The sequence below is a fragment of the Macaca nemestrina genome, chromosome 15, assembly GCF_043159975.1.
Source record: "Macaca nemestrina isolate mMacNem1 chromosome 15, mMacNem.hap1, whole genome shotgun sequence".
NCBI classification, from domain to species: domain Eukaryota; kingdom Metazoa; phylum Chordata; class Mammalia; order Primates; family Cercopithecidae; genus Macaca; species Macaca nemestrina.
This window is the reverse complement of record NC_092139.1, coordinates 15,540,933-15,554,327: the sequence shown is the minus strand read 5'-3', so window position 1 is coordinate 15,554,327 and position 13,395 is coordinate 15,540,933. Positions and strand designations below refer to the sequence as shown.

Sequence of the window (13,395 nt, the reverse complement as noted above, 5' to 3'; positions counted from 1 at the left end):
GAACTGTAGTATTTATATCCATGGGAATTAGTACACCCATCTTATACCAGGGTAGGCTGTAATACAGGTACTTAGTTAATTGCAATGATGAAGTGAATATACTGTTATCAGAAGTGGGGGAAAACAAATGGTCAGAACACTCTCAGGCCTGTTTCAACCCAAGGAAGTGAGTTTACCTGCCACTCTCCCGTGGCTTGCTCCTGTCCAGCTGCTGTCCCAGGGCCACAATGGTCTAGCCTCATGGCCAGAAGCATTTTAGCCAACTCCTGGTCTGCCCCACTCTCTTCCTTCTTCCGTCGCTGGGGCCTCACCACCTCTTCCTCCTCAATCACTCGGTCTGCTTGAATCAGGTCAGCTTCCTCTGCGATCTCAATCAGCGAACTCTCCTCCTCCCCTTCTTCCTCCTCATCCCCTTCTGCCTGGGCTAAGAGAAACAGATAGAGATGAAAACTCTTTTTTTTTTTTTTGAGACGAAGTCTCGCTCTGTTGCCCAGGATGGAGTGTGGTGGTGTGATCTTGGCTCACTGCAACCTCTGCCTCCTGGGTTCAAGTGATTCTCTGGCCTCAGCCTCCCGAGTAGCTGGGATTACAGGCACCCAGCACCACACCTGGCTAATTTTGGTATTTTTAGTAGAGATGGGGTTTCACCATGTTGGCCAGGCTGGTCTCGAACCCCTGACCTTGTGATCTGCCTGCCTCGGATTCCCAAAGTGCTAGGATTACAGGCGTGAGCCACTGTGCCTGGCCAGAGATAGAAACTCTTGAAGCTAAGGGACAGAAGAGGGCACCTACACGAGCTCAGATGCATGAAGACATTATCAAGGGTTTATGTGATTTATTTATTTATTTTTTTTTTTGAGATGGAGTTTCGCTCTTGTGGCCCAGGATGGAGTGCAATGGCACAATCTTGGCTCACCACAACCTCCACCTCCCGGCTTCAAGTGATTCTCCTGCCTCAGCCTCCCAAGTAGTTGGGATTACAGGCATGCACGACCATGCCCAGCTAATTTTGAATTTTTAGTAGAGACAGGGTTTCTCCATGTTGGTCAGGCTGGTCTCAAACTCCCGACCTCAGGTGATGTGCCTCCCTCGGCCTCCCAAAGTGCTGGGATTACAGGCGTGAGCCACTGCACTGGGTCCTGTATGATTATTTTTGAGACAAGAAACTAGAAGGAATGAGAGGAGAGTTAGGAAAGGCTTAGGTCTCCTTATATACTTTTTGTTACATGTTTTACATTTTAAAAAATCATATGAATGTATGCCTTTTAAAGAAAGGTTTTGGCTGTGCGTGGGGCTTAGGCCTGCATCCCAGCACTCTGGGAGGCTGAGGCGGGTGGATCACCTGATGTCAGGAGTTCGAGACCAGCCTGGCCAACACGGTGAAACCCTGTCTCAGCCGGGTGCAGTGGCTCATGCCTGTAATCCCAGCACTTTGGGAGGCCAAGGCGGGTGGATCACGAGGTCAGGAGATCAAGACCATCCTGGCTAACACAGTGAAACCCTGTCTCTACTAAAAATACAAAAAAAAATTAGCCGGGCATGGTGACGGGCACCTGTAGTCCCAGCTACTCGGGAGGCTGAGGCAGGAGAATGTCGTGAACCCGGAGGTGGCGGAGCTTGCAGTGAGTGGAGATTGCGCCACTGTACTCCAGCCTGGGCGACAGAGCGAGACTCGGTCTCAAAAAAAAAAAAAAAAAGAAACTCTGTCTCTACTAAAAATACAAAAATTAGCCAGTTAGCCAGGTGTGGTGGTGCATGCCTGTAGTTCCAGCTACTTGGGAGGCTGAGGCAGGAGAATCGCTTGAATCCAGGAGGTGGAAGTTGCAGTGAGTCGAGATCATGCCATTGCGCTCCAGCCTGGGCAACAGAGCAAGACTCCATCTCAAAAATAAATAAATAAGGCTGGGCGCGGTGGCTCACGCCTGTAATCCCAGCACTTTGGGAGGCCGAGGCGGGCAGATCATCTGAGGTGAGAGCTCAAGACCAGCCTGGCCAACAGGGGGAAACCCCATCTTTACTAAAAATACAAAATAAGCTGGGCATGGTGACTGTGCCTGTAATCCCAGCTACTTGGGAGGCTGAGGCAGGAGAATTGCTCAAACCTGGGAGGCAGAGGTTGCAGTGAGCCAAGATCATGCCTTTGCACTCCAGCCTGGGGGACAGAGTGAGACTGTGAGACTTAGTCTCAAAAAAATAAATAAATAAAAATAAAAAAATAAAATAAATAAATACAAAATAAATAAATAAATAAAAGGTTTTACTTATACCAAATACATATACAATGGAGGGCATTCAATGTAAATACGTAATATAAAGGATAATAAAAATATATAAAATGAATACCCACGTACCCTCCACCCAATTTAAGTAGAAAACTGCCAAGTTTTTTGAAGACCTTTGTGAGCCTTCCTAACCCGAATTTTATATTACTCATTTCCTTTCTAAAAGATAATGTTACCACATTTATACTGTATCAAAGTAACACACTGTCTAGTATATATGTTTCCATAACTTGTCTTTTTTTTTTTTTTTTTTTTTTTTGAGACGGAGTCTCGCTATGTCGCCCAGGATGGAGTGCAGTGGCCGGATCTCAGCTCACTGCAAGCTCCGCCTCCCGGGTTTTTACGCCATTCTCCTGCCTCAGCCTCCCGAGTAGCCGGGACTACAGGCGCCCACCACCTCGCCCGGCTAGTGTTTTGTATTTTTTAGTAGAGACGGGGTTTCACCGTGTTAGCCAGGATGGTCTCGAACTCCTGACCTCGTGATCCGCCCGTCTCGGCCTCCCAAAGTGCTGGGATTACAGGCTTGAGCCACCGCGCCCGGCCTTTTTTTTTTTTTTTTTTTAGACTATGTCTGTCACTCAGGCTGTAGTACAGCATTGCAGTCCTGGCTTACTGCAGCCTCAACCTCCTGAGCTCAAGCCATCCCCTCGCCTCAGCCACCTATGTAGCTGGGACTACAGGCACGCACCACCACAACCAGCTATTTTTTGGTTTTGTTTTTTTTTTTGATAAAGACAGGGTCTCATTATGTTGCCCAGGCTGGTCTCCAACTTCTGGGCTCAAACGATCCTCCTGCCTTGTACTTGCAAAGTGCTGGGATTACAGGCATGCGCCACCATGCCTGGCTAACTTGCCTTTTTCATTCAGCATGTTTTTGAGATTCATATGTGTTACTGTATATGCTGTGATTCATTCCTTTTCACTGCTGTACAGTATTTCACTATCTGAGTTGACTTAATTGATCCATCCATTGAAGAAATGTTGATGAACATTTGAGTTCTGATTTTCTGGTATGATAAAGTGGTTATATAAATTTAAATATCCCCAGCAGCAGTGCACAGAGTTTCCATTGCTTCAAATTCTCATCAACATGGGGTTATATCAAACTTTAATTGTTGCCAAACTGACGCGTATGTAATAGTATCTCATTGTGGTTTTAATTCCTCTAGTTTTTAATGAGTACTTTTCATATATCTATTGAACAGTAAGATTTCCTATTTTGTGATGTGCCTGTTAGAAATCTTTTATCTCATTAACTGGGCGTGGTGGCACATGCCTGTAATCCCAGCTACTTGGGAGGCTGAGGCAGGAGAGGAGAATCACTTGAACTCAGGAGGCAGAGGTTGCGGTGAGCCGAGATCGCGCCATTGCACTCCAGTCTGAGCAACAAGAGTGAAACTCCATCTCAAAAAAAAAAAAAAAAAGTATTTTCTCTTTTCCTTATTTTAAGCTATTTGTCTTTCTCTGACTGACTTATAGCTCTTTATTTATTCTGGGAATTATTTTTAAGTCTCCCTGTTCTGGTATTTACTATATTCTACCTTAAGATTTGATTCTAGTAAGACATGCACTTCTTACCTGTATTCTCAGGTCCTGCTGGAGAAACACTTTGGGTGAAAGAACCGACACCAAGACCTAGCCACTCCAGCATCATGGAATGCTTCCAGTGCTGGAAGCAAATCCATTCACTATCCTAAGGAAAGAAGAAAGATCATTTGTGAGGATTCTATGACAACCAATGTGAAGGCAGGGTCTCCTCAAAGAATCAAAAGCAGATTGGGGCATGGTAGCTCATGCCTCTAATCCCAGCAATTTGGAAGGCCAAGGCAGGAGGACTGCCTGAGCCCAGAAATTCAAGACCAGCCTGGGCAATATGGTGAGACCCCATGTCTTAAAAAAAAAAAAAAAAAGACTGGGCGTGGTGGCTTGCGCCTGTAATCCCAACACTTTGGGAGGCCGAGGCAAGGCAGATCACCTGAGGTCAGGAGTTGGAGACCAGCCTGGCCAACATGGAGAAACCCCGTTTCTATTAAAAATTCAAAAATTAGGCTGGGCGCGGTGGCTCATGCCTGTAATCCCAGCACTTTGGGAGGCCGAGAAGGGCGGATCACAAGGTCAGGAGATCGAGACCACAGTGAAACTCCGTCTCTACTAAAAATACAAAAGAAACATTAGCTGGGCACGGTGGCGGGCGCCTGTAGTCCCAGCTACTCAGGAGGCTGAGGCAGGAGAATGACGTGAACTCGGGAGGCGGAGCTTGCAGTGAGCCGAGATCCCGCCATTGCACTCCAGCCTGAGGGACAGAGTGAGACCCCGTCTCAAAAAAAAAAAAAAAAATACAAAAATTAGCCAGGCATAGTGGTGCATGCCTGTAGTCCCATCTACTCAGGAGGTTGAGGCAGGAGAACTGCTTGAACCCGGGAGGCAGAGGTTGCAGTGAGTGGAGATTGTGCCACTACACTCCGGCCTGAGTGACAAAGCAAGACTCTCTTTAAAAAGCTGGGTGTGATGGCATGTGCATATAATCCCAGTTACTCAGGAGGCTGAGGTGGGAGGACTGCTTGAGCCCAGGAGGCCGAGGCCGCAGTGAGCTATGATTATGCCACTGCCCTCCAGCCTGGGCTCAAGACCCTATCTCAAAAGAAAAAAGAATCAAAAGTAATTCCCTTAAAGTTTATAGGCTGTACTATTCACAACAGCAAAGACATCGAATCAACCTAAATGCCCATCAATAAAGGACTGGATAAAGAAAACGTGGTACATATACACCATGGAATACTATGCAGCCATAAAAAAAGAATGAGATCATGTCCTTTGCAAGGACATGAATGGAGTTTGAGGGCATTATCTTTAGCAAACTAACACAAGAACAGAAAACCAAATACTGCCATGTTCTCACTTATAAGTGGGAGTTAAATGATGAGAACACATGGTCGCATAGAGCGGATCAACACACTGGGGCCTATCGAAGGGTGGAGGGTGGGAGGAGGGAAGGGAGCAGGAAAAATAACTGATGAGTACTAGGCTTAGTATCTAGGTGACGTACAACAAACTGCCATGACACAAGTTTACCTATGTAACAAACCTGCACATGTACCACTGAATATAAGTTAAAAAAAAAAAGAAACATTATATCGCTAAAAAACAAAACAAAACAAAACAAAACAAAAAAACAGTTCATAGGCTGCAAACTGGCATCTCCTTGGACAACTGGAACATTTAACATGACTTGCATAGAATTTTAAAAATCAAAGGGCTGGGCACGGTGGCTCATGCCTATAATCCCAGCACTTTGGAAGGCCGAGGTGGGTGGGTCACCTGAGGTCAGAAGTTCAAGACCAGCCTGGCCAACGTGGTGAAACCCAGTCTCTACAAAAATTAGCCAGGCATGATGGCAGGTGCCTGTAATCCTAGCTACTCAAGAGGCCGAGGCAAGAGAATCGCTTGAAACCAGGAGGCGGAGGTTGTAGTGAGCCAAGATTGCACCATTGCACTCCAGCCCGGGGTGAGAGAGTGAGATTCTGTCTTGGGGGAAGAAAAAAAAAGAGAATTAAAAAAATTTTCCAGCCTATTTTGACAAAATCAGGAGCTATGGCAACAAATGGCTGGAGCTGGGTTGCTACCACATCTGTTCCAGTTTGCCACAGTCCTCTCTGCTTCTTTTTTTTTTTTTTTTGAGACGGAGTCTCGCTCTGTAGCCCAGGCTGGAGTGCAGTGGCCGGATCTCAGCTCACTGCAAGCTCCGCCTCCCGGGTTCACGCCATTCTCCGGCCTCAGCCTCCCGAGTAGCTGGGACTACAGGCGCTGCCACCTCACCCGGCTATTTTTTGTATTTCTTAGTAGAGACGGGGTTTCACCGTGTTAGCCAGGATGGTCTCGATCTCCTGACCTCGTGATCCGCCCATCTCGGCCTCCCAAAGTGCTGGGATTACAGGCTTGAGCCACCGCGCCCGGCCCTCTCTGCTTCTTAATATTTCAAATCTAGATTGCTTCACTTATTTGTAAGACCTGAATGACCTCTGTAAGCTTTTGGATTTGTAATCCTATAAATCAGCAACCTAATGATAATAAAGCTACCATTTCACTGGGTTCCTGGCCCGCCACATTACACAGACTGTCTCAGTTATTTCTTACAATATCTTTTGAAGGCAGGCATTATTATCATCCATGTTTGATCACTGAGGATCACATGAGCCCAAGTCACATAGTCAGTCTGCATGACTATATCTATCAACTCCCAAGTTCTCTATCTGTGCTAGTTTGCCTCTGGTTATGATTTTGTTCATTTAACAAACACATAGTACAGTTACTAAATTAATAAGTTTACAAATACTACCTTGCTCATCTAAATAACAATCCTGTAAGAACAAATATCTGTAAGAAATTGCCTTTTTGCAAATCAATATTATAGATATTGGCAATTTCATATGGTTCAACTTAATGCTTATTATTATCCCCATTTTATAAAAGAGGAAACAGCCACAGGAAATTAAGTAACTTGTCCAGAGCCAAGCCCAGATTAAAACCCAGCAGGCTGGTTCCAGAGTTTTGTTCCTGACCAGCATATTCAGCTGCCTCTCATCACAAAAGGTAACTTTGCACATTGTGGCAGCATCAGATTATCAAACAGCTAAAGTTTTGGACTGATGATTCTCCTGGAGGCTACCTCAAAGTACTGAGGCCAGAGACATATTTGTGTCCCCCAGGATGACCCCTACCTGCACTGGTCCATTCATGAGACTTTCCCAGTGCTGAGGTGAGATGTACTTCTGCAGGTACTGTTCCCGTAGGACACCGCGCATGGTGCACTCCAGGGTCTTGGCTCCTTCATGAAGCTCTTGCTCTGACTCCTTCATCTGTGTCATGATCTGCCAAGAAGAGAGGGAAAGAAATGATGAGGAAATATCATCATCCCCCAAACTCAGTCCTCACCTTGAGGGAAAACAAAGCTAAGACAGGACAGTAAGGAGGGAGAATAAATAGACTGGTCAACAAACCGATTTCCCAAGGCACATTATTGTGGTCTTGAAACCAAAGAACTAGTATCGGCCGGGCGTGGTGGCTCATGCCTGTAATCCCAGCACTTTGGGAGGCTGAGGCAGGTGGATCACTTGCAGTCTGGAGTTCAAGACCAGCCTGGCCAACATGGCAAAACACCGTCTCTACTAAAAATGCAAAAATTAGCCGGGCGTAGTGGTGAGTACCTGTAATCCCAGTTACTTGGGAGGCTGAGGCACAAGAATTGCTTGAACCCGGGAGGTAGAGGTTGCAGTGAGCTGAGATGGTGCCACTGCACTCCAGCCTAGGTGACAGAGTGAGACTCCGTCTCAAAAAAAAAAAAAAAAAAAAAAAAAAAACACCAAAATCTCTGAAAGATTCCTACCAATCAGTAAAAAAAGAAAACAAGGAATGCAGGTTGAATATCCCTTATCCAAAATTCTTGGGACTAGAAGTGTTTCAGATTTTGGAATATTTGCATTTATACCTACTGGTTGAGCATCCCAAATCTGAAAATCCAAAATGTGAAATAATGTTGGGCAGGGCGCAGTGGCTCACACCTGTAATCCCAGCACTTTGGGAGGCTGAGGCGGGCAGATCACCTGACGTCAGGAGTTCGAGACCAACCTGGCCAACATAGTGAAATCCTGTCTCTACTAACAATACAAAAATTAGACAGGTGTGATGGCAGGTGCCTGTAATCCCAGCTACTCAGGAGGCTGAGGCAACAGAATGACTTGAACCCAGGAGGTGGAGGTTGCAGTGAGCTGAGACTGTGCCACTGCACTCCAGCCTGGGCAACTGGGCAAGACCCTGTCTCAAAAAAAAAAAAAAAAAAAGAAAAAAGAAAAAAAATAATGTTGGCATTCAGAAAGTTTTGGTTTTGGATTTTCTGATTTGAGATTCTCAACCTACACAACAGAAAAACAAACAGGCCAAGAATACTGTGGCAGAGACTTCAAGCTTCACAATATCTGTTCTCTCTCTTTTCCTTAGTAATAAGAATCCAGATTTTGATTGGGGACATTGCTACCCAGCTAAAAGATGACATTTCCCTGGTCAGTTGGCTCTACACAGAGGTGCTGTGGGTGGTATGGGGGAAGGAGCCTTAAGGGAGGGTGGGATGGGCAGTGTGTCCTTGTCTTTTCTCCATCTTGGATTGCGAAGGCAAAGGTCATACCAAAGGATTAGCAGAATACAATGCTGAAAGGAACCTGGGTCCTCCAGAGCTTTGAGGAGCCTCTACATCTACCCTGGGCTGCCTACGCAGAAAGCCACTGCTATCTTGTTTAGGTCCCTCGTTACCTCAGATATTTCAGAGCTGGGACTTACACTCATGTAGGCCCTTCGGAGGTGCATGGGGAGGTTGCGGCGGAATTCCCGCTTGTTCCTCAGCTCCCTTAGGGTGAACTGCTTCAGGATTTCACTGTTGCTCCTTCCACCCACCCGCACAATGCTGGTCTTCTGACACTTGTAGATGCCTGTGGAGCAAAGTGGAGCACGGCAGAGTTGAAAGGAGCTATGCTAGGTTCTCTCAGGTGAGAGCTGTGTGTATTTGGGATCTAGTCTGGTTCCTTAGAGAACACACTTGTGCTTAAAGGAAATTTACCCCATTAATGAGTGAGAAGGTCCCCGAGAAGATGTGACCTGCAGAGCAGTAAAGTATAGCGCTTAAAGAGTACAAGTTCTGCAATCATACAACTAGGGATCTAACTCTTAGCTCTACCACTTATTGCTGTGTAACCTGGGGCAAGTTACTTGAGTCTCAGTTTCTCTGTCTGTGATTTAGAGATGGCAACATCTCCCACATAGGGCTACAGTCTGGATACATGAAAGAAAATCTTTAAAGCTCCTAGCTAGGGTCCAGCACAAAGCAAGCATCCAGGAGATGTTACATATTTTTCACTCTGCAGATTTACTGATTGTTCGTATGTTCTAGGCATGTGCCAAGTTCTGAAGATATAGCAGTAGAAAAACAGGCCCAGTTTCTGATTTGTTATCATTTCTTTGTCTCTGGCAAGAAGTTACTCATTAAATAATCAATACGACAGCAATAAATGTAGTGAGTACTGGTAGCAGGGGACATCACCTAGTCTGGGTGGCGTAGGGATCTATTCTTAAGAATCTAATATTTAAATTCAGACTCTAAGAATAAAGATTTATCTAGGTGAAAGGGCAGTATAGAAGAATGAAAAATACAGGAAAAGCATATTCATTCATCCATTAATGTTACTTAGTAGTTTTTGAGTGCCTAATATGTGCCAGGATATGTGAATACAGCAAGAAAAGGACCAATCCTCATCTAGGGTAGAGATACATAAAATAGATTATAAAAAAATAAAAAATGCAAAAGAGACTTCACTTCAGGGCTACAGAAAAGTCCACCTGAGAAGAGAGATTTAAAGTGGGACTAGAAGAATGAGTAGGGCCAGCCAGGTTGAATAAGCTCAAGATGGAGAGGGAAAAACTATTCCAGGCACGAGGATGGCATGGGCCAATGGAGGACGTAGAGGCTTTCAAGGAACTGAAGATAACCAGTGTTGCTGGAGTTAGGGAGAACAAGGTTAAGAAGTAGGAGCTGTGGTTCACAGTCCAGCTGGGACAGATCACAAACGGCCATGTAAGTGATGATAAGGACTGTCAACTTTGTTCGAAGAGCAATAGAAAGCTACTGGGTTGCTGATGGTTCAATCATCAACATCTTGATAGAGAGCAAATTTGCCTATAAATATTACCTTCCAGAAACTGGTCCAAAGCATGATTAGTATAACACACAACCAAGATGGGGAACTTCTGGAGGCTAATTTGCCAAACAGACTCGTTGGTTAGGAGGGCCTGAACAATTTTTAGACCCACATAGGTTTTGCCTAGAAAATAAGGAAAAAGGAATTTAATAATTTAGATATTTTCTAAATAAAGTAATTAATTACTTAGAGCAAAATCTTGTTTTTTTAATTTAATACATTAAGATAGTTTAAAATCTAAGAAGCATACATGGTATATTGTGAAAAGTCCCTCTTGCACTCTGTCACCCAGTTCTCTGGGTGGAAGCAACCAATGTTACCAGTTTCTTTTGTAACTTTACAGTGGTAGTATATCCATGTATATACAAACAAATACAAATGTATATTCTTTTTCTAGCCTTCCCCTTTTCTCCTTAAAATAGTAATAGTAACAGACTATTTTCACCGTTCTACATCTTGATTTTTTTTCACTTAACTATCTTTTTTTTTTTTTTTTTTTTTGAGACGGAGTCTCGCTCTGTCGCCCAGGCTGGAGCGCAGTGGCCAGATCTCAGCTTACTACAAGCTCCGCCTCCCGGGTTCACGCCATTCTCCTGCCTCAGCCTCCCGAGTAGCTGGGACTACAGGCGCCCGCCACCTTGCCAAGCTAGTTTTTTATATTTTTTAGTAGAGACGGGGTTTCACCGTGTTAGCCAGGATGGTCTCGATCTCCTGACCTCGTGATCCGCCTGTCTCGGCCTCCCAAAGTGCTGGGATTACAGGATTGAGCCACTGTGACCGGCCACTTAACGTATCTTGAAAAAGGTTGTTCTCTATCAATACACAGGAGAATCTCGTCCCGTCCCCCGTTTTCTTTTTACAGCTGTAAGGTAGTTTTAGTCAGTTTTCTATTGATGACATATATGTTGTTTCCAATCTTGCAGCAAATTCTTTAGAAATACTTTTTATATACATGGTAGATTTGCTTTTGTGATGGGAGGGGAAAACTTGTAGAAATCAACATTGGAATGAGTTACAGGCTCATTAGTAAATAGCCATTCATTAATTAATTAGACTAAAAACTGCTGCATTCTTTTTTTTTTTTTTTTTTTTTTTGAGATGGAGTTTCACTCTTGTTGCCCAGGTTGGAGTGCAATGGTGTGATCTTGGCTCACCACAACCTCTGCCTCCTGGGCTCAAGCGATTCTCCTGCCTCAGACTTTCAAGTAGCTGGGACTACAGGCGCGTGCCACCATGCCCAGCTAATTTTTGTATTTTTAGTAGAGACAGGGTTTCACAATGTTGGCCAGGATGGTCTTGATCTCTTGACCCTGTGATCTGCCCGCTTCGGCCTCCCAAAGTGCTGGGATCACAGGCGTGAGCCACCATGCCTCGCCTGCTAAATTCTCACATTGTGTCAGGCTGGTAAGGTAGACACTGTCCTCAAAAATCTCCTGCCTCATTCTCCTGCCTTAGCCTCCCGAGTAGCTGGGACTACAGGCGCCCGCCACCTGGCCCGGCTAATTTTTTATATTTTTAGTAGAGATGGGGTTTCACTGTGTCAGCCAGGATGGTCTCGATCTTCTGACCTTGTGATCCACCTGCCTCGGCATCCCAAAGTGCTGAGATTACAGGCGTGAGCCACCGCACCCAGCCAACTGTATAATGGTTTTAGTAATGGTTTCTATTTCACAAGGTTGTGAGGATGCAATTAGTTAACATATGTAAAGCAAGCAAAATGTTGCTTCACACATAGTGCTATTATATATTTGATACTATTTACTTTAATATAAAATAGAACCAATTATATAAAGCAGAGATCACACATCTCACTACATTTGACCTCTAGCAGTCCTGTATCTATTACTATGCATGATGATGGGTTCCTATTGGAAAATCCCTATAACCAGCTACTTTATAAACAATTTTTATGCCCATTTCGGGAGGAATGTTATTAACTAGACATTCTATTGCAACAAAACCAAAAATGGACAAGTGGTACCTAATTAAACTAAAGAGCTTCTGCACAGCAAAAGAAACTATCAACAGAATAAACAGACAAGCTACAGAATGAGAGAAAATATTTGCAAACTCTGCATCCATCTAAGGTCTAATATCTGGAATTAAATAACCCCATTAAAAAATGAGCAAAGGACATGAACAGACACAACTCAAAAGAAGACATACACATGGCCAACAAGCATAAGAAAAAAATGCTCAACATCAACATCATTAATTATTAGAGAAATGCAAATCAAAACCACAATGAGATACCATCTCACACTAGTCAGAATGGCTACTATAAAAAGTCAAAAAATAACAGATGCTGGCGAGGTTGCAGAGAAAAGGGAAAGTTTATACACTGCTGGTGGGAATGTACATTAGCGCAGCCACTGTGGAAAGCAGTTTGGAGATTTCTCAAGCAACTTAAAACAGAAATGCCATTTGACGTAGCAGTCCCAATATTGGGTAATAACGGGAAGGAATATAAATCATTCTCCCATAAAGACACATGCATATGCATGTTCATCGTAGCACTATTCACAATAGCAAAGATATAGACTCAACCTAGATGCCCAACAATGGTGGACTGATTAAAGAAAATGTGGCATATATATACCATGAATACTATGCAGCTATGAAAAAGAACAAAATCATGTCCTTTGCAGCAAAGTGGATGGAGTTGGAGGCCATTATCCTAAGCAAATTAATTAAGGAACACAAAACTAAATACCACATGTTCTCACTCATAAGTGGGAGCTAAACATTGAGTACACATGGACACAAAGAAGGGAACAGGCACCAGGGCCTACTTCAGGGTAGGGTGGGAGGAGGGTGAGGATCTAAAAACTACCTATCAAGAGCTCAGTGCAGTGGCTCACACCTGTAATCTCAGCACTTTGGGAGACCAAAGTGGGTGGATTACCTGAGGTCGGGAGTTCAAGATCAGCCTGGCTAACATGGTGAAACCCCGTCTCTACTAAAAATACAAAATTAGCTGGGCGTGGTGGCGCACGCCTGTAATCCCAGCTACTCAGGAGGCTGAGGCAGGAGAACTGCTTGAACCCAGGAGGCGGAGGTTGCAGTGAGCCGGAATCGTGCCACTGCACGCCAGCCTGGGTGACAGAGTGAGACTCTGTCTCCAAAAACAACAACAACAAAAAACTACCTATCAGGTGCTATACTCATTACCTGGATGACAAAATAATCTGTACACCAAACTTCTGCAACACACAATTTACACATGTAACAAACCTGCACAGGTACCCCTAAACCTGAAATAAAAGTTGGAAAATAAAATAAATAAGTAAATAAGAAGACATTCTAGAAATCTAGAGTCAAGGCTCTGTCCCTTGCTTATCTTACAAAGCAGACCTTATGTACTCTGAAAC

General features: G+C 44.3%; 1 protein-coding gene across 1 annotated transcript in view; it reads right to left on the bottom strand.

Annotated features, from left to right (window-relative positions):
* LOC105470736 (zinc finger NFX1-type containing 1) overlaps positions 1-13,395 on the bottom strand; it is a 33,563-nt gene that overhangs the window by 11,514 nt on the left and 8,654 nt on the right. The window contains 5 exon segments of the mRNA XM_071079160.1: positions 177-424; positions 3,861-3,975; positions 7,001-7,150; positions 8,613-8,761; positions 10,016-10,147. Coding sequence (XP_070935261.1) covers positions 177-424; positions 3,861-3,975; positions 7,001-7,150; positions 8,613-8,761; positions 10,016-10,147 — 794 coding nt within the window.